General features: G+C 37.5%; 1 protein-coding gene across 1 annotated transcript in view; it reads right to left on the bottom strand.

Moving 5' to 3' along the window:
- Positions 1 to 20,607, bottom strand: part of LOC120630685 (serine/threonine-protein kinase SMG1) — a 172,335-nt gene that overhangs the window by 9,951 nt on the left and 141,777 nt on the right. The window contains exons 2-5 of the mRNA XM_039899959.1: positions 5,372 to 5,580; positions 2,569 to 3,898; positions 1,101 to 1,337; positions 518 to 714 (exon numbers count right to left, since the gene is read on the bottom strand). Of these exons, the coding sequence (XP_039755893.1) occupies positions 518 to 714; positions 1,101 to 1,337; positions 2,569 to 3,898; positions 5,372 to 5,580 (1,973 nt within the window). The remainder of the gene's footprint in view (positions 1 to 517; positions 715 to 1,100; positions 1,338 to 2,568; positions 3,899 to 5,371; positions 5,581 to 20,607) is intronic.

Below are 20,607 nucleotides of genomic sequence, written 5' to 3'. Positions count from 1 at the left end.
AGATTGGTGTTTATTTAAATATATAAAACTGCGTCTTTCGATCCACCATGACAGGGGAAACGCCAAATTCAAAATTATGACGTCACGTGACACGTCTATATAAACATAATTTTGTACCGCTTTAAATAAGAAAATTTCTGCGTACATCAATTATTTCGTCAAACTATAATTTGCTAAGTTATTTTTTAAATCAATACCATAATCAATAAATCTTTAACTATAGAACAAGGACTTACTATTAAGTAATTACCTATAGCCGAATAACTCTTAATTTGCCTATAACCGACAGGTTATTCGGTAAGCGGAGCGGTAGAAATAGTTGGTCGTTTTAGAGTTCCTTAATTATTAAGCTTTTCAAGAAAAATAAATAGTAGCGACATGTCTACACTGGACATTGATTTTACAAAAAAAAAAATCTAGAAGCATTATCCAAAGGTACACATTTGTATGAGGAGTCCCGCCTAAAATTCCTCTCAAGGACCATTTACATGGTAATAGTTCTGGAAATGGCGCGTACCTCCTGACGGGCTTGCAGAGTGCGGCGTCGTCCAGCATCATGGCAGAGGGCGGGGCGGCGGGCGCGTTAGCGGGCGCGCCGCGGAACACGCACGCCATCTGTGCGCATAGAGAGAACACTTCCGCCGCGGTCTGCACGCGCCGAACGATAAAGATGTCCTCCAGGACCGACCGCAGCGCCGGACTCTGCAGTGCCGCCTGCAATAAACGGTTCAGTATAACAGTAATATATTTAAGCTTAAAAAAAACCCCCGGTTTGTATCGTGTACATTATTATTCTACTAGTCAAGACCTTTCATTCGAGAGGCAACCCATATTGCGAGAGTTGTGAAAAAAGTGAAGCTTCTTTGTTTTGGCGTCCATCTTACACCGATCCATCAAGCATAGCTAAAAACACTCCCTACTTGGGAGTGTTTTTAGTGTTTTTTTGACACACACAGAGGCACGTCAAACTTGTAACACCCCGTCGTTTTTGCGTCTCTAGATATATTTCGACCCACCGTGTCGCACCGGCCGCCAATGGTAGAACTAAGTTTATGGTTAGAGTATTTTTGACATTGCTCGGCAATACTAGCAGCACTCACCGACATCCGCATGGCGTCGTTGATGTGGTCTATTTTCCTCCACGCAGGGGGCGTGGGCGCAGCCAGGTGCTCCGCCAGCTCACGGCTCCGGAGCTCCACGGCCGCGAACAGCCCGTTGAAGCCCATCAACAACATGCGCCCCGCCGATTGGCTGTCCGCTTCAGATGTTGAGGATAGCAGTGCTTCGTATCTGGACCGCAGTTTTGCTGCGATGAGTGGGGCACTAGCTGCGGGAGACTGCAATAAAAATTCAATTTACACTTAGTCAAAATTGGTAATTCCAAAACATTTCATGAAATATCTTGGCGACGAAGCTGTTGTTCGTTGTAACATTTCAAAAGAAGAGAGCGAGAAGCGACACAGGTAAGTGGAGTTGTCTGTTCTGCTCTCCCAAAAGTCTGTTAAACGCACGTGTTAGGAAATAGGGAATTGCAGCACTTTATCTGTGGTAAACCCGATGTTTATATTAAATATATCAACAAATCATAGTTTGTATACTCATTGATAATGTATTGAAAATAGAATAATGGACTTTAGTAGACTGTCAAATAAAAGTATAGGATCTATGGCGGGAGACGCGAGTTTGACAAGATAGATTGGCGGCAAAGAAAAGTGAGGACGGATTTAAATTAATGAATTGAGAATAGAAGATTAAGTAAAGTATTGTGGATAGAACGTTACAAATTGGGAATAGATGATTTATAATGGAAACGACATACTTAACGAAATATTGTTGTGGCAAAACAAGAGTCGTATATACTGGTGATGGTGTTGAGATAAGTTGGTACTATGGTTGTACCTGATGTTGCATCAGATAAGTATATATCATCTTTTGGTTTATTTAGGTATCATATATGGAGCCCTAGCATAACTTTATACCGACAGTTTATGTAGCAGAGGTTGCTCTATACAAACAACTTGTTCCAAAAGTCCTGATGTTATAAGTGATAATAGTAGTTATGTTCGACCTGTCTTATATGTCTTGTATCAAAGGGCCTAGCGTTATTACATATGACAATGTTGTAATTGTGTTTATAAGTTGTTTTAATTGATTGAATAAAAGAGCAACGGTAGAGTTTCTTGCCAGTGGTCTTCTCTGCCGAAGACAGCATTCCATCTGGTAGTAGAGTCATTTGAAGGTAACAAGTAATATGAATTATAGAGAAGCCTAATATACAGTATTAGAGTCAGTCTAGTTGTTTTATTTCACTCCTTGGGAAGTCAGGTTTATAGAGTACAGACCCACAACACTGCTCTAAAGCAGGTTGGTGGGCTTTAATGATGTCTTTTATAAAATGAATACTTTAATATGAGAAACTAGGTATTTAGCTTCAATAATACTGTTAATTAATGAAAGATCTAAGTGCCATCCTGAACATTGTGGGTATTATAGTGAATAAGTGAATACCTTGGCCTTCCATTCTTTATATTCTTTAGCACACGCAAGACAATTTAAAGTTATATTTACCTCCATGTCCATCACAAGGTATCTGAAGTGTATTTCCAGTTGTGCCAATAAATCATTCAACGGCACCGGTGTAGTCAGTATCACGTTATTCAGCTCATTTATCATTAATAATGCAGAAGGATCTTCCGAGTGCACTTTTTTGAGTGCCTCAGGTAGGATAATAGTGCTAAAGTTATAATTTAACTCCACCAAGTCTGCTAGGAGTAAGTTAGCATTTCTGACGCATTCGACAGCAACGGGTAAAGCGGAGTCTTCTACTGATGCAGATTGTAGAGGCAGAAGAGACAGCAGCTCAACTGCTTGCATTGATAACGAACTCATATCATCGAGGAACCATTCTCCTTCCATAGAAGTCAAATCTACCAGACAATCGCCTGCACTTTGCGCTCCATTTTCAAGCATAAGATATCGTCTATTTAAACTGCACAGCATTCCAATCACGACATTCTCTAACACCGCTGCAGCACCTTCCTCTGTCCGCACCCAATTACTGATATTGTTTTTAGCCTCCGCATAAGCGTCTTGTGCTGTAGTAATCGCCTCTGGGCCACCCTCTTGTTGCAATTTTTCAACACATTTGTTCAAATGCGCAGTAGCGTCAGTATTTATTTGTTGCAAACGGAAGTTGTAAGCGACGATTTGTTGCGAATCGCCACAATTAGAGTCAGAGTTGATTAGAGCTGTAACCTGATTGGACACTTCGCGACACACTTCAGGTGACTTGCTCTCTATGGCCGTGGCGAGATATTTACGCAATACCACTATGCGGTGATACTCTGTCTGACTTTGTGGGTAATATTGGGAGACTGCGACATATTGCGTAAGAAGATCGAGGCATGATTTAATTTGAAGAATAGTCTGCTTCAGGCTTTGGTTTAATTCGAGTTCAGCTTGTTCGCATTGGGATATCATTGAACTCTGTCCTGCATTCGTTAAAAACTCTTTTATATGTTCAAATATTTGAATATCGTCCTCTTCTTGCGGGCCAGAGAATTCCTGCACCCACGCCATCAATTGCGGCCCATTTAAGACGTCATGAGTAGTGGAAAAGGTTTCAATTTGTGTATCAAAGTCCTTAAGAATCTTAACGAGGGCTTTCATAGAATCCTCGACAGCATTCTTGGCTTGTTTGTACGAAGTATACTTTTGGGAAATAGAGTGTAGCGGATGATTGTTAAGATTGTTACCGTAGGCTTCTATTTCTTTTATTAGAGCCATTTGCTGATGACACAATTGAAGTTTTGATTCAATGTTTTTAAACTCCTCATTTTCTTCTAACCATTTCTCTGCGCTTTGTTTAACATCGGGAAGTATGGCCAAAAGTTGATCTCTGAAAACGTAACGAAAACGAAAACAACAATTAAAACTTAGATTAGGATGAGGTGTCGTAAATATTTAAAGCGGATGTTATCCATAAACACAGTAAAGTTTTAATTTAAGGTGTGCTCTGGGAAATTTTAATTAGAATTCTCTTCAACAAAATAAATTATTTACAGTTAGTACATCCATAGTCGTATGGATATACGGAGTACAGGGAAAACACGACAAAGCTATTATTTAATCATTTTGTAAATGATAGCTGACTTCGGTGATCTTAAAATTAACGGACATTTTGTAACACTTGAAGAATCATACGTGTCAGATACCAATACAAGTACCAGCAATAATCACCTTTATGCTCACGACATTCTCTTGCGCAAGACATGTGTGTTACAGAACTTATCGCTGTTAGGGCAAAAGAGGTCTTTAATGGATAGCGTGTGCTGATAAACATAGCGTAGGACGACCTTCTCGATTACTTTAAAAGGTTGGCGATAAATAGCTACATGAGGAAAACGGAGGATCGCGCACGTAGACATACTCTCGGATAAGTGTTCTTGGGCTGTTAAATCTTTGAACGTAATATAATATAACGTAATAATATTATATAGCCAGGCAACAGATTAAATAACCTTAAGATATTTACCGTAACAAAGGTTACGTAAAGACTTTATAAATAGTTTTATTGCCGGCGCACATAAAATATCAATATTTGAAAGCTTCAAGTTACATAAAAGGTGTTCTATCGTTGTTACGGAGGGTTCAAATTCCAGCATATTTGGGCGGGTGTCATAACTAAGGCTATAAATATTTGTGTTGAGCACTTGTCAAGGCATTATCTCCGTACACGCGTGCTCCCGCTCGAGTGGCAACTCGTAAAGATACGCCCTTTGTATTTATTGCTTCCCGAAATGGGTGCGAATAAGAGAATACGGAATCATGTTTTCCTCGACGGCCATTATTGTCTGCAATAACCAGACTGTTGGTGGAGCGGAAACTCCGAGACGAGCTGTTTATCAAACGCGTTAGTACGGTAGGTATACTGTGGGTGTAAATGTTATCACATTTATTGTTTTCAAGCCTGTTATATTAACAGTTAATATTAACTTATGACGTAATTTGGTTGATGTTCAAGTCGGTGCAATCTCTATGTAGAGTTGTTGATGTCTTATCTATTGAGATGGCGTATATATCACAGAACTAATGTACAAAAAAGGTGTACACCAATTATAATCCTTTTCCGATTTGCAAACTATTTTATTTAGTTGAATAGAATAACTGATTTGACAGCGAGGGTTGTGCATGCGTCACAGTATGGTTTAGAGAATATAGCGAAGATTGGTTGCCGTTATTTAGCTGGAATAAAAATACAGTACATCAGATAGATTTGAACAAGAGTATGGCCTGGTCATATGTTACCAGGGCAGCATGTCCTGTAGCAGTCATACACAAAAGGAGATAGGTGCCTCAGTAAACAACTCACGTGACTTCGCTAGCGGTGTGCTTGAGCTCGCGCACCCGAACCGCGAGCATGGCCCGAGCAGCACGCACGTGCCGCACGCCGCGCCGCCGCCGGCCGCCCCCCCACTCCACTAGGGGGTCATACACGAAGGCCTCTAGCAGGGTCAGCAGAGTCTCCCGCCCGCGTCGCATCGTGCGAACCACGTGCTCGCAGGCCAGCCGAAAGATGCCCTGCAAGAGAAACATACAAAGTCAGGTTTATCTAACAATTAAAATTTAAAAAAATCCACAACACATACAACGATCACCACGACAAATACACCAGTGAAAACTGTGGAAGGATATAAAATCCTGTCCTGCCCCCTACGCTAATAACTACTAGAAAGTACTAAAATATTTCCTGCCCATGCGAGCCGTGTAGATCAAAAGCTTACTTGTAAAAAAAACTAATCTTAGAGCTCGTGATTGCTGTTCCTAGGGGCCGCCGAGGGTGTTTGGTTACTGAGTAACTGGACAACTCAGATGACCATCTTGAAACGTCTTGGGTGTTGTGCAACAGGCGTGCGAGCTTGTCAGGTCGTAGGGGGTGTTGGAAATGAGTTTTGTGTATAACTGAAGTTTAATGTTTAATACGTCCACAAGACGTATTAGCATGCCGCGATGTATCCCACACGATATGGTCTGTGGGTGCGGGGTAAGCAAACCAAGTTTGTAACTAGTTTACGGCACCTTACATTCTAGATGCTAGTTTACTCATTTACAAATATCAACTTCAAAATGGATTCAAGTTTGGAGAGTTATGTATCTTACATGGCGTTATTACAAATATTTAATTTGTAATATTCTTCAATGCTAATCCTTTTGTCTGTTGTATAAACTTTAACTTGGCCCAATATTTCACTCCTCCGTACGCATATTAGAATTGGGTATGGAATTAAAAATGGGTAGTTATACCATTTTCTCTTCACGTATTCATTTATTTATTTATTTAACTCTTTATTTGTACACCACAATGAAGTAAGGAAAATAAAAAAAACAATAGAAATACAAAGACAAAAGTAGAATACTAAAGGCGGCCTTATCGCTTAGTAGCGATCTCTGCCAGGCAACCTTTGGATTAGGACAAGATGAGAGAGAGCAGACAGGTGGTGTAAAATTATTATATACGTACATTCAAATAGCTAAATACAAATACATAAACAAAATTGCACAAATAAGAAAAATATAATAAATAAATATAAAATAATAAAATAATATATTCTCAATCATACATTGTAGCCTGTGCTAAAATCCGTAAATTAATCGTGCTACGAAACAAAGGAGTCGAAGTGTTAATAGCAAGAGCGGACGCTGGATCGGAGTGGTCATATTGTATTATTGTTATTGTCATATTCAAATTCTAAATTCATTAAATTGAAGAAGACCTAAAGGAAGACTCATCAACAAGAAAAAACTCAGCAGTTTGTCTTTTTCAACATAATCTTACAGTTCAACAAACTTTAGAATTGATTACTTTATTAGAGAATAGAGCGGAGAGGCCTGCCTCCAAGCAGCCATGTCCTTAAGAAATTCATCATTCGCTTAGTAACCACGAATTATTAAGTGTGTTTTAACATACTGTTTAAATTTAGGTAACTGTATATCCAATATAACCTCCGGTATCATGTTATAATAGCATAGTCAAAGTCAAAGTCAGAAATATCTTTATTCAAGTAGGCCCATAGGTGGCACTTTTGATATACCCATCCCCTCGAAGGATTTCTCATCTATGATGATATGCAGATGTCACTGTGTAGAATAGTAAAAGAGTACGTAGAGTAGTGTTGCGGTGACAGCGTATAGGACAGGAGCTCGACTTCCCTTTCGGGGGGCCGAGTTCCACTCCCAGCACGCACCTCTTACTTTTCCAAGTCATGTGCGTTTTAAGTCATTAAAATATCACTTGCTACCACGGTGAAGGAAAAACATCGTGGCCTTAACCCCTTCTCATTGTGGGAGGAGACCCATGCTCTGTAGTGGGCCTTTAATTGGTTGACGTTATGACGATGATGTAGAGTACATATAAATGTTAGTATGTGAAATATGTACTTATTGTAAGTTATATGCCGATGAAGTAGCGGTGAGCCGCTAGTGTCTTTATAAATAGACGGCCCCAAAACGCTAGTTTGCATATAGTTCGCCGCTGGCATTCCTAGGCCATAATCGCCGCAGGCTGGCCGGCATCCAGCCTGGATGCCGAGCATTGCCTGACTAGCATACCTACCTGCCACGCACGAGCTAAGACTTCATGCACTACGAATATTCTGGAAATTGTAGAATACATGCGAACTAAATATTTCTATATTCATTGTTCTGTGATTGTTATTAAAATTTAAATCTATACCAATAAATATCACAACGAAGAATTGTCCACCAATCCGCACTTTGCCAGCGTGGTGGAATACAGCTTTAACCCCTTCTCATTGGTGGAGTGCCTGTAGTGGGTAGATATGATGAAATAAATATCACTTTAAGTAGTAGGAGAGAGATAAATGGAGCTGAAGTTGTTTCACTGCACCGGTTGGATTTAATGATTTATTTGCATATACACATCCACATCTAGTAATCGAGATATTTGTAATCTACTGTTACAGTTATTTTATAAATGGGTAACTAATCAAACTTTTGATAACTATAAATTCATATTGGTTAGATATTTTTTTTAATTGATTAGGTTTTTTCACAAATACGCTAATAATTATTTTTTAATTAATAAATTGTTTTCAAGTAACAATTAAAAATATATATATGATGAACCAATGTTCAATGATTCAAAGATAACATTATAAATGTAAAAATGTGTTTGTTTGCTTGTCCTTCCTTCACGCCCGAAACTAATCAACTTTATTTTTGGCTTAAGTACTGTTAGTTAAATGTCGGAGAGTTACATAATCTACTTTTTTATCCCAGGTTTCCACGGGAGTATTAAAAAACCTAATAAAAGCGGACGAAAAACGCGGACAATTTTTGGCTTGGCACTCGGGAATCTAATCCAGAGCCCTGAGAGTCAAGAACCGTCAGCGAAAGCAATAACCAAAAGTCCAACAAGAGCAAGATGAATGAGAATCCATTGTTGTATTTTAATCGAAAACGCGATATAAATTATTAATATACCGATCATCTAATTATTATCTATCGCGATTATTAATAACCCTTTGCTCACTAATAATATATATCGTCGATTGCGATATTAATCACACTAATAATTAAAGTAATGAGCAGACCTAATTATTTATTAAAGTAAACAATTAGAAACCGTATTAATTGGAGATGTTACAATTTATATCGGTACAATGTAGGTACATAACCTATATGCGGCCTTGAATAATTTATTTCTTGTTTAGTTAACTTTTGAAGTTACCGAATAGGTGAGATACGTAACTACCTACCAACCTACTTTTAGTAAATATATTAATTTTCATAGTATATCATGGAATTTCGCAAAGTAACGCATGCTTCTTACCAATATTGATGAACTGATGTAACCGAGTAACGCTATGCCTAGTTGTTACAGTAAATTTTGTTAATATACCTCATATAATCGTACGTGTTTGTTGTAAATAAATCTATTAAATATCTATATTATAAAAATGATATCTCTAATAGTGTTTCATTTATTTTACACATAAACAACAGTCTCCATGTACTTTTGTGAATTATTTCGGCCGAACTCTTATAAATTCCAATGTATATGCTAAGACTGTAGCAAGTCTAAAAATGCTAAAACGAGAAGTTTTAAATTCGTTGCGTATTAATCCTATTTATTTTACAATTCGGACATAGTATTGTGACCTGTCTTGAACTCAGATTATATCATGAGAGAAGTAGGTCCGCAGTCTCAAGTGATCAAAACAGAAATTATGACATTCGTCGAAGAACCATGCCTACTGACATCGAGTTTAACGAAGCAAAGTTTATTTGGCAATGGGCCGGGAAAATTGGAGAATGGATGGACGCAGGCGTTGGTAGACCTCGACTGGGTCGGTAGGTTGAGACGGAGGACATGAGACGTGTCGCCGAGAAACGCTGGACGCAAACGGCACATGGTCGTTAGATTCAGATTTCTCTACAAAATACTGCTAAGTCCAGCAGTAGACGTCCATTGGTAGAAATTATTACGATAGGTATAGGAATTTAAATTTTATTTTGCAAGGATCCAGTCGCGGCACTCACCGATAACATTTTATTACACTTGACATTGATTTTAAGGCGAAGGTTCTTCTTCTTCCTCTGGGCTTGTCTCCGTACTTGGTCGGCCGGAACCTTCCGTTGTACGTGAAGGATATATCACGTCTTCTAATTCTTAGGACGTCGTTTCGTTTCATCATCATGATCACCATGCCAACCTATTAACGGCCCACTACAGAGCATGAATTTCCTCCCAGGATGCGCAGGCCGTAGACCACGCTGGCCCAGTGCGGATTAGTGGAATGTCCACTATGCACGCCTATGAGAACATTCCGGGGAACTCTCAGGCATGCAGGTATCCTCATGATGTTTTCCTTCACCGTTGACGTGAGTGACATTTAAATCACTTAAAACGCTCATATTTTTGAAAAATTAGTGGTTCGTGCTGGGAATTCGAAACCGGAAGCCTTATAACTGAAAAATTGCAGTTGCGTTTTCCAGTTGCGTCACTTTGGTTATGTTAGCGATAGTTGCACATCATATAACCGCAGAATAGCTGACGCTGAGCGCGGTAATTATTTGAAGTGCTCATAAATAACAGCCACTGAGGCGCGCTGGGATAATTGCTTTACACTATAATTGTACTCTGATATTGGTTAGTAACTGCCACGTTGGTTAAGTGGTTGGCAAGTTCGAGTACAGAGCACGAGGGCTTAGGTTCGAATCACTGGTCAAGCTTCACAATTTAGGTATAAGTTTTTTGTACAGAAACTCTTAGTAGTATATATAGAATTAGGCATTGGCATTAGGGTTGAGCCCCCATTTGGAGAGAATGTTGAGCTGTCTAAATCGGTAAAAATTTCTTTATACTGAAACGTTAAGTCTTTCTGCCTGTAGTTACTCTTACCACCGATTCGGAAGGCAGATTATACCGGCAGGTGTCCGGCAAGAAACTCAGCAGTTGCTCTTTAATAATATCAACAGCTGGCATTTTAACATTCACTTTTCTATCTTGTGAAAGATGAAAGCGGAACCGCGGAGTCTTCAAAGCAACCTAAACCTACCAAATTAAACGCTGAAAAAAAAACCAATGCGTAATAATCGAGCAATAAAATAAATAAGAGTTGTAGCATGTTCGGCTGCAGATAAGTAGATATCATTTACCCGAACCGATCACCGTATCTGCATTACACCATGGGTAATGTTTGTCTGGTGAACACGAAATTATTCATAAGTTATCTTAGTAGGTACACAAGCTACGCTTACTTTGGGACTAGATAGCGATTTGTGCATTTTCGTAGTTTTTTTTTTTATAACCGATGCATTCGCCGTGCCGTATCAAGCTTCATAGCACATTGTGGACGCCTTTCAGTTTACTTAGTTTTTCATCAAATTATCCAATTTCGTGTCAGCTCTTCTTAATCAGACGACAACAAACTTGGCATGAAACGGGGCGTATCGCGTATCATAATAATATCATAAAGAGCGGCGTATCGATACCGCGGATTATGGCAGCCTATCTCCATTAACGGATGATGAGTCCTGCTCCTATGAAATCATTACTTGGCCGATATATATTTTAAAAAGTTACGAATCTCGAGAGGTATATCAGTTTTTAAAAAAATTATAGCAATAGGAAATGTATTTCCTTTAAAATCAATGAATCCATATAATATATATATATATATATATATGTATGTGCTTAAATTCCTCTATCTTCTGGTATAAAATTTGAACAATGTTGATAGAATATTGGAATATTATATTCTCTCGAACATGAGTACAAAAGAATGTGTCATTCTTGTTAAAACGTTTCCAGCAGGCATTATTCGAAGCGTGTCTAGACTTCAACGTTGTACGACGTTCTACAACGTTCCACCAGTGGATGCACCACGACACGGGCTAAAAATATTTTAGGTCTATCCCTAAGGGACGCGGGACGTGGTCGGCTTAAGGGTGACCTCCAATTAGACTCGTAACAGGACACTGTCTAGTAACTTGACCTATTTTCCGTTCATTTCAAAAATCTACACGAATTTAAGTTCCTAAATCTAAAAATGCAAGTCTCTTTTTGTATGCGGCTGTTAAATCAATCTTCCTCGTTTGTCTACTTCGACACATCTCTAATATTTATTCCTGCTAGAACTCTTGAACTATCCGATATAATATGCATGTGTTAATTCGGGGTATTAATTACGTTTTTCTTCCTAAGTTTTTCTTTGTCTCATCACTATTCGCCTTCTGACCTATTTAAACTCTTCGTTGTATATTTTCCTTGGCGTCTATTGGCTTTTAACTATCTTTTACTGTAATTTAACTTCTTCGTTTTGTGTTTATATATTTGTAAGAATTAATGCACATATTTATGTATGCATATAGTTCTGTTTACAACGTGTAACGTAATTACGAAATACTGTTCAGGGGACAAAAGTATATTTCCATTGAAAAATAATAAATCAAAAGAAACATATTTATTTTTCCATACAAACTAATTCAAAACATTCAAAGTGTTTACTTATTACAACCCTATTGAAAATAAAAGACCGACACGTGCATAGTACCTACGCTACGCGACGCGAACCTAATAAAGTGACAGGAATCACTTGATTTTACTTTTGCATGTGATTTTAGGGCTGTATCTTATTTCTTTTAGTAAAAACTATGGCAATGGTTTACTCAAAAACTATTATTATAAGCCTTTCAGATAAGTCTCAGAGACAGTCAATAATCTACCTCAAGTCCTAGAGAAAAGATCGATGGATTTTGTGAAAAGAGGAGTGTATTGTAAAATGACGGCTAATAGATATAGGTGCAAGGAAAGGGGATGTTGTGCGGACCCGATTAAGCGTAAGTTGTGGAAAAGCAGATTCTTATTTAGGAACATTCTTCCTTTCACTCACCGTGAGAAGTCACCTTAAGATAGATAGCATATAGACCCTAATATGATATTCATGGACACTTTACTGGGATACGGAGACTGGAGGCAAAAGTAATAATGCCGAATGTCGAGATAAGCCCTAGCATTTTAGTGGAATATAAAACGGTCTCGCCTTAGCATTCAGATATTGATAACATGTAAATTTCATTTTGTATATGTCTTATAATAAATTAGCTAAGTTACTCGTAACAGTACAACAGACGAGTTGGTATATAGAGATGATTTGTCAACTGAATTAGTTATTTTTACTTATATTATTATTCTTAGACAAATTAGCGTTGAATGGCGTCCTGTCTCACAAATTCAGGGTGAAATTGGATTTTCAAGATACAAGTAGGTTTGTAGGGATCATTTGTCAAATATATTAGTTATTTTTCACTTTTATTTCATTAGAGTTCAAATTAGTTCTTGACTGCGATTTGATTTCTTGTGAAAGAACGTATACCTCTTAAAGTACCACGGTTTATTGAACCCATAGTGCTATTCGGCTTCGGAATTAAGGAATATCGCATAAAATGCATAGTTGCTCAGAGAAAGTTATTGCTCTGTAGAGTGGGAACTAGCTGAAGGATTCACCATTCACAACACAATAATATAATAAGAAGAAATATAAATACTTTATGTCACACAAACCGCAAAAGTGGTTAAAAAAAAGGTAGGCATGCAAAGGCGTCCTTATTGCTGCATCAATATCAAATCAAAAGGGAATCTCTGATAGAGAAGACCAGCTGCAAAAGAGCGATATAAGTTATTTAGGAGCTAATATGCTGGTAATTGTGTGCGATTCTGTTGCACACAAATCTAAACACAGGTCACATATCATCTGAACTAAATGCAGGTAAATGTAGTGTTGTATTTGTCACACTCTTTGTTTGTCCTCTGGAAATAGAAAGCACTATTTCTAGACACGTCAACTAGTTCAGTTGAAGAGGTTTGTGTAAATCAAAATTGGCTCAAGTGTCAGATTTTTTACGTGACCGAATATGGCCTTAAAGATTGGACTTTATTTTACTTTATTCTGCTATTTGTACGTTTCATTTCAATTAATTAATTAAATTATTACTGTTGACGTCACTAGTACAACATTGATAGCTAACTAATACAAGATTTGGTTTTATACCAACTATTGAAAGCCGATTGGCGCAGTGGGCAGCGACCCTGTTTTCTGAGTCCAAGGCCGTGGGTTCGATTCCCACAACTGGAAAATGTATGTGTGATGAACATGAATGTTTTTCAGTGGGTGTTTATATGTATATTATAAGTTTTTATGTATGTTATTCATAAAAATATTCATCAGTCATCTTAGTACCCATAACACAAGCTACGCTTACTTTGGGGCTAGATGGCGATGTGTGTATTGTCGTAGTATATATATATATATATATATATATATTGTCGTAGTATATATATATATATATATATTGATTAACACAACTTATTGCGTGGAATGCCAAAATACTCAAAATCCTTACGAGGTTATTCAACATCTTTTAAATAAATTAACGTCATCGTCATAAAATTCGCCCCAGAACTGAACACTGTCACTCTTCTGAGGAATATTAAGATATATAACAGTTAATTACTCGCATTACAAGTTAATTAATACATATTTATAGCATAATTACTTAACCCTTCATGAATTAACTGACGAAAATTATTAATTACCAAATATAATGACGTCTAATTAATTTTTATATTGCATCATCAAAAGTTGAGGAGACCTTTCGAACTTTTTTCATGCGGCTTTGTAATTTCGCTTTGCGAATACCAACTTGATTGATAGGTCGCGTCATGGAAATGCGCAATGTGAATAATTGTATGGGAGAGTCGCGTGTAGAGTCGCGCGCCGTATCGCCGGTCGCTGCTACCCGTGGCATGCTTGCTATATTTTCCCTACTAATATTATAAATGTGAAAGTGTGGATGTTTGTTACTCAATCACGCAAAAACAGCTAAACGGATTTGGATGAAATCTGGCATGCATGTAGACTATGACATGGAAAAGAACATGGGCTACCTTTTATCCCGGGTTATAAGAGAGTTCCCGTGGGATTAAAAAAACCTTAATCCACGCGAACTAAGTCGCGGGTATCAGCTAGTATTTTCATACATTTGTTTAGTCACTAGACGCTTCACTAGCCAGAGAACACAAAACCTATAAAGAGGTGACAGCCTAGCAGGTGTGACTTCGGCTTTACTTTCGAGAGTCCGAGATCGAACCCCGGCCTCCTGCTCTAACATTTCTAAGCTATGCGCGTTTTAAGCAATCAAATTTCACTGGCTTTAAAAACAATGTGAGGAAACCTGCATTATTGAGAGTTCTCAAAGTCGTGTAAAGGCCACTGTACCTACAGGCCACACTGGGCCAGCGTGGTGGACTGGGCAATGGACTGATATGAGGATCACGTGGACTATTTATAAAACTCTCATCAATTAAATCGAATAGCTGACACCAGTAACGTATGTAATTAATGGTTTCCGTAATCCGTGCAGTTCCTTAGCCATATTGCGAGTGTCTCGGCGACACGAGATGGACACTAATAGCACTTTAACCTCAATTACTCCGCACGTAACTAGATTTGGCTTAAAACTCGATGCAACATGCACAGTTATGTGAGTATGCCGTAACATATGCTATTAATATGAATCTGAATAACGTAATTGAATAAACTGAATATATTTATATCCGATGCTCAACATTTTTCTACGTGTTACGATTTTGATTTGTTAAATATAAAAAGCCGTTTTTAGTAATTGCTCATTGTAAAGTCAATAACATTTAAGTAAAAGAAATCCCATATTCATATCTTACAACGTGTAATCGTTTAAGTATCTCTAATTGCAACATGGCACATAATAAACTCAAACATCAATCTATCTGAACTTATATCACACGGTTAATTAACTGCAAAGATATAACTTCTTTAATCTTCCCTTGACACTTCTGTCTGTACTCCCCTGTACCTCTATTTTTCCCGCCATTTTATATTATTTCATTTGATCTGGGTTCCTGTCGTTTTAAATTTCTACACCAACTTATAACGACCACAGATTATGCATAATTTAGACCAGTCTGAACGAAGATACCTTTTTAACTCAAAACTTTAGAAACCCGTGACTTTCAATATAGTGTATGTTATTCTACTAGTCAAGGCCTTATATATGATAACCATAACTTTAAGGGAGTTTTGAAACAAATATGTAATTCGCAATTTGTGGCGGCGGCCATCTTGGACCGATTTTCAACAATCAGAGCACTCCCGACTAATCCGTTACCTCTAACTTTACTAAGTTATGTGCGTTTTGAGCAATTAAATATCACCTGCTTAAAAGGTGAAGGAAAACATGGTGGGGAAATTTAGGCGTTTAAGTCCACTATTCCGCACTTGGCCAGCGTGGTGGACTGCGGCCTTAATATGGGGGGAGACCCGTGCACCGTGCCCGTGTTTGATATGATGAATAGAAGTCGATAATATTTCATAGAGTGAGTAGGATACTGTTGTTTTAAAGGTTTACCTAAGATATTGCTATGGCTCTGTGTTTTATGTATGAGATAATCATTCCCGCATTAGCAATTCACGTAAAGGTAAAAGGGTGAACTCTTATCAAAGACCGAGTCAGTGACTTGCGTGAACGTTGATGTTACGCAGCGTCGATCTGTCACGAGGGTTACGTCACGGTCTGCTGAACATGAATGTGTAATATGGAATAGTTATAATTAATACAGTTTTGGGGTAAGCCGATAAAGGCCTAAAGCGGAACTACACTGCACTGCACACGGAATTACACGATTTTTTTGCCAAATAAGTGCGAACTCTGATCAAATGAGTAGTCGAAGTGTGAGCAGTCCATGCGCATATTCGGCGTTATATATTATGTATATATGGATATTAGCTATTAGCGTTATGCATCTAATGTGTGGAATAAAGCTAATATAGACATACCATAAACAATATTAAGAGCCAGAACGGCGCGCTAGTGTAAACTTAAGGTTAAATAGAAGGTAAGCAGGTGATGTTAAAAAATGCAACAAGATAAGCTAATAAAATTCTTTATTAATTACTATACAAAAAATAAATTATTAAACGAAACTTAATATCAAACATGAACTGGTTTACAACCTCCGATTTATATATTAAAACTAGCATTTTGTATTTTCTAAAATTTTCTCTTAACAAACTTGGCAGTTTTAGTCTTAATTTGCTTGAATATCTTTGGTACACGCCATCTCTTTTCCTCATTATTAGGATATTCTTCAAACTCTTCCCCACTTGGTCTGCTGCCAGGTTCATCTTCAGTGAAATCGTCCAAGTTATCATAGGAACCTCCATATCCGCTACTACAAGGACTATTCGTTCTAGTAGAGCCAATGGTGTCACTGCTTACTGATTCCAGATCACTTTTGGAAGGAATTCTTGATATTGATATATTCGCAAAGGAATCGAGCCTCTCAGGTTTACACCTTCTGTTTCCAATATCCCGTATTTTCTGTCCTCTTCTAATTGTTTTCAGGAACTCATCGGAGGAGAACGTGGATGTTTCAGCGTCTATAATAGCTGGTACGCAGGGTGCACTATCAAACGACGTATCTAATACGTCTAAATCTACAGGGGTGCCCCATTTCAGATCTAAAGCACGGAAGGCGAATGATAAATGTAAATGGAGGTCCATATTGGTCAGTGGTAAAATAAGAAATGATATATTTTGATTGGTATTGGCTGATATAAATACAAATTTTCCATCCCCACTCCTTAATTGATGGGTTTAATGCGTCTCGTTAATTAATTAATTAAAAAAATATAAATAATTTGCGCAACGAATTACGTAATGGCACGGTAAAGGGTTTAATGATTGTGGATTAATGTGTAATTAATGCGATTAGCTAATAGTTATCCGCGAGTTCGGCCGGGCCGGAATGTCTGTTTTTCCGTATCCCGTGGTATAATTGGCCTAGATTACTCAGAAAAAAAAAGACAGACAGATAAAATTAAACAACCCTTTCCAATCTCACTAACACTTAAAAAAAACAAACCAACTTTTTTTTGTCATGTAAAACTGAAAATCGAAAAATGTTTTGCCTGTTTACTAAACGGTTCAAACAATTTTGATTGATTGACTGTTTAATAAAAATAACAAAACCCGATTTACCGATACGACTTTTTTAAGCGAAGTTAAGACGTACCGCCAAGACATTTAGCGTTCCGGTACGATGTCGTGAAGAAACAGATTAGGGATTTGGGTTATAACTGACATACCCCCTAACGGGTTACGATCTTATCACATTTTAACTTTCCACCAGTTGAAATTGCAGTCACGAGCTAACTAGGAGTGGAATAAAAAAATTTAATAGTTAGACTTAAGAAACGAAGGTATATTTCAATCTGTGTTTTATACCAAATGAAACAATTGAGGCTTCTGCGCATGTGTAACTCGTACATATTTGATGCGAGGACAAAGAGAACGCATGCTGTCATTACAGTTGTACATTTTTTATGTACCTACAGCCCTACAGCCTTCTCAGCTGAAGGCTTTCAGGGCTAAGACTACGATATAAGGAAATGTTGCATTTTACTGCTACTTAATTTAACATAACTACAGCGAAGGACATACTTTTGATATCTATCGATTCTTTAAAACATTACGCATTTACTAAGTATGAATAAATATATTTCATTTTAGCGTCTTTGGTAGGACGCGTTTAGTTTTTTGTTTTCGTCTGATCGTTAAGTGTTTAGTTTAACTTTAATAATATACATAAAATACTCTGTCCGGACTGACAGAAAATCGACAATCTAAACAGCTGAACGTAGAAATATGAAATTTCGAGCCCCGTAGAAGTGTACCTACTCGGAAAGAATTTAAACCGAGGAAGAAGGTTTGCGTGATGTCATGAAAGTTTGACATTTTTCAAGTTATATTCAGGAGAATAGTAATAGGGTTTTCGGTAAAAAAAATAAGGAAAACTTATTTCAAATGTTATTATAAAATAGAAGTACCCAAAATGAGTGCCCGTGGCTTGTTTTCGGACGATATCGGATATTCGAACAAAGAGGCAGTTTTGCCGATACAATGTCACCTTTACGTTGTGCATGTGCATCTTTATGATTTCCTTCTATAACGGGGTGAGAATAGCGACTTTTTGTGGACTTAAATGTCGCTAATTCAGCCTTGGCCTCGTGCAACTAAAAGCTAAAGGCGATGAGACGAGGCCGCGGAAACTTTAAACTTTGCCGGGTGATGGAAAGCTTGTTTACTTGGATGCGAGCAAAAATTTAATGACCTGACACAAGTCTGTTAACACAAACATTAGGTTAACAGTTCAAAACATACACGTCGTAAATATTGTGAACTTTCATCCTGGAGCAATCATTTTCATGTAATAGAATTAGTTTTTGCGCACTTCTTCAACATTTTTGGCGGGATAAAAGTTTAAATTTAATTCAAATTTTCAGTACGTATTCGGGGAAATGTAGAACAAAATCCTCACATCCCTACTTTACTTTATTATACTTAAATATTATAAATGTGAATGTAAGTTTGTTTGTTACGCTTTCACGCAAAAACCACTAAACCGATCATTATGAAACTTTGTACACATATTATTGGAAGTGTTAGAAGTAATATAGGATACTTTTTATCCCGACATTAAGCTCGGTTCCTTTGGGAGAGGGGATGAAAGTGTTTGACGATTTTACACCATAACTCCGACAAATTATAACCGATTTAAATAATTATTTTCGCACTATAGAGGTTATAATATGTGTTTAATTTTGCCCAAACTTTGTGTAGACAGAACTCCTCAGTGGACAGCAAACCCCTCATTTAAGGCTTAGCGATACTGAATACTTTAATTTTTGTTAGGACTACAACTAAATTGAATGCCACATCAAAAAACAAAATCAAACGCAGACGAACTCGCGGGCAACAGCTAGTCATTTATAAAGTAATCATAATAATAATAGCAATTATCCACTGTGAAGACTCACAATAATCTATGCTAATATTAGAAATGCGACACGGTGTTTTTTTTTTTATTCTATTACTAGTTAGCCCTTGACTGCAATCTCACCTGGTGAAAAGTGATGATGCAGTCAAAGATGGTAGCGGGCTAAACTGTTAAGTAGTATGGTAGTCATACCCCTAGTTGATTTGTGCGCGACATTGCACCGACACACTTAATTGCTTAGCGGCTCGTCTTTTGTCGGTAGGGTGGGAGCTAGCCACGGCCAAAGCCAGACCAGACTAGACTAGACCAGACCAAATTCAGAAATTTTAAATTTCCAGATTGCCCCTGCCGGGTATCGAGCCCGGGACCTCCTGCTTGAATTGACAGCGCTCGCCGTTATAAATAAATAAATAAATACACTACGACAATACACACATCGCCATCTAGCCCCAAAGTAAGCTTAGCTTGTTTCCAGTTGTGGGACCGTTGCGCCAGTGAGGTCGTCACACTGATAATATTGGTAAGGATTATCGTTTTTAACCACATTAATGGTTGCTTGTTGAATTTCATTTCATCTAATGTCACCAGGTTGCAGCGTTTGATGAAAATAAAAGCAGATATGTTTTCAATTGAAGCGGATGATATAAGTTTACGTCCAAGCAGCGAGTTGGATCAATATCACACAAATAACTTCGCTTCACCCTGGCCCCGCCAGCTTCGTAATAGCGATCAATTCAATTAATTAGCTTTCATCATCATCATCATATCAACCCATTACTGGTCCACTCCAGGGTACGGTTATCCTCCCACAACAAGAAGGGGGAATCAGCTTTAAGTAAAGTATAACAATTTAATATAATTTTTTATTATAAATTTTAATGTTTTTATAAGTGCCCTATTTGAATTTTTAACTATTTATTTATTTTAAGCTTGTATTTAATCATTTATTTATTTATTATTTATTATTTATGTACCATAAATTGTGATTGTGAACATAAGATACATGAAGTGTACAAAGGAAAGCTTATCTCTATAAGAGATCTCTTCCAGCTACCCCAGGATGTGAGTAAGATGATTTAATTGTGGTATAGGTCAAATAAAGGTACAATATATTTCATAACTACTAAGTATATTTAATATATCTAGATAATAACAAAATTCTACATACTAATACAATAACATTCGAATATACTATATATACAAAATAC

This window comes from Pararge aegeria, chromosome 16 (assembly GCF_905163445.1).
Source record: "Pararge aegeria chromosome 16, ilParAegt1.1, whole genome shotgun sequence".
NCBI classification, from domain to species: domain Eukaryota; kingdom Metazoa; phylum Arthropoda; class Insecta; order Lepidoptera; family Nymphalidae; genus Pararge; species Pararge aegeria.
Note: the sequence above shows the minus strand (reverse complement) of the source record. Positions and strands in the feature narration are given on the sequence as shown.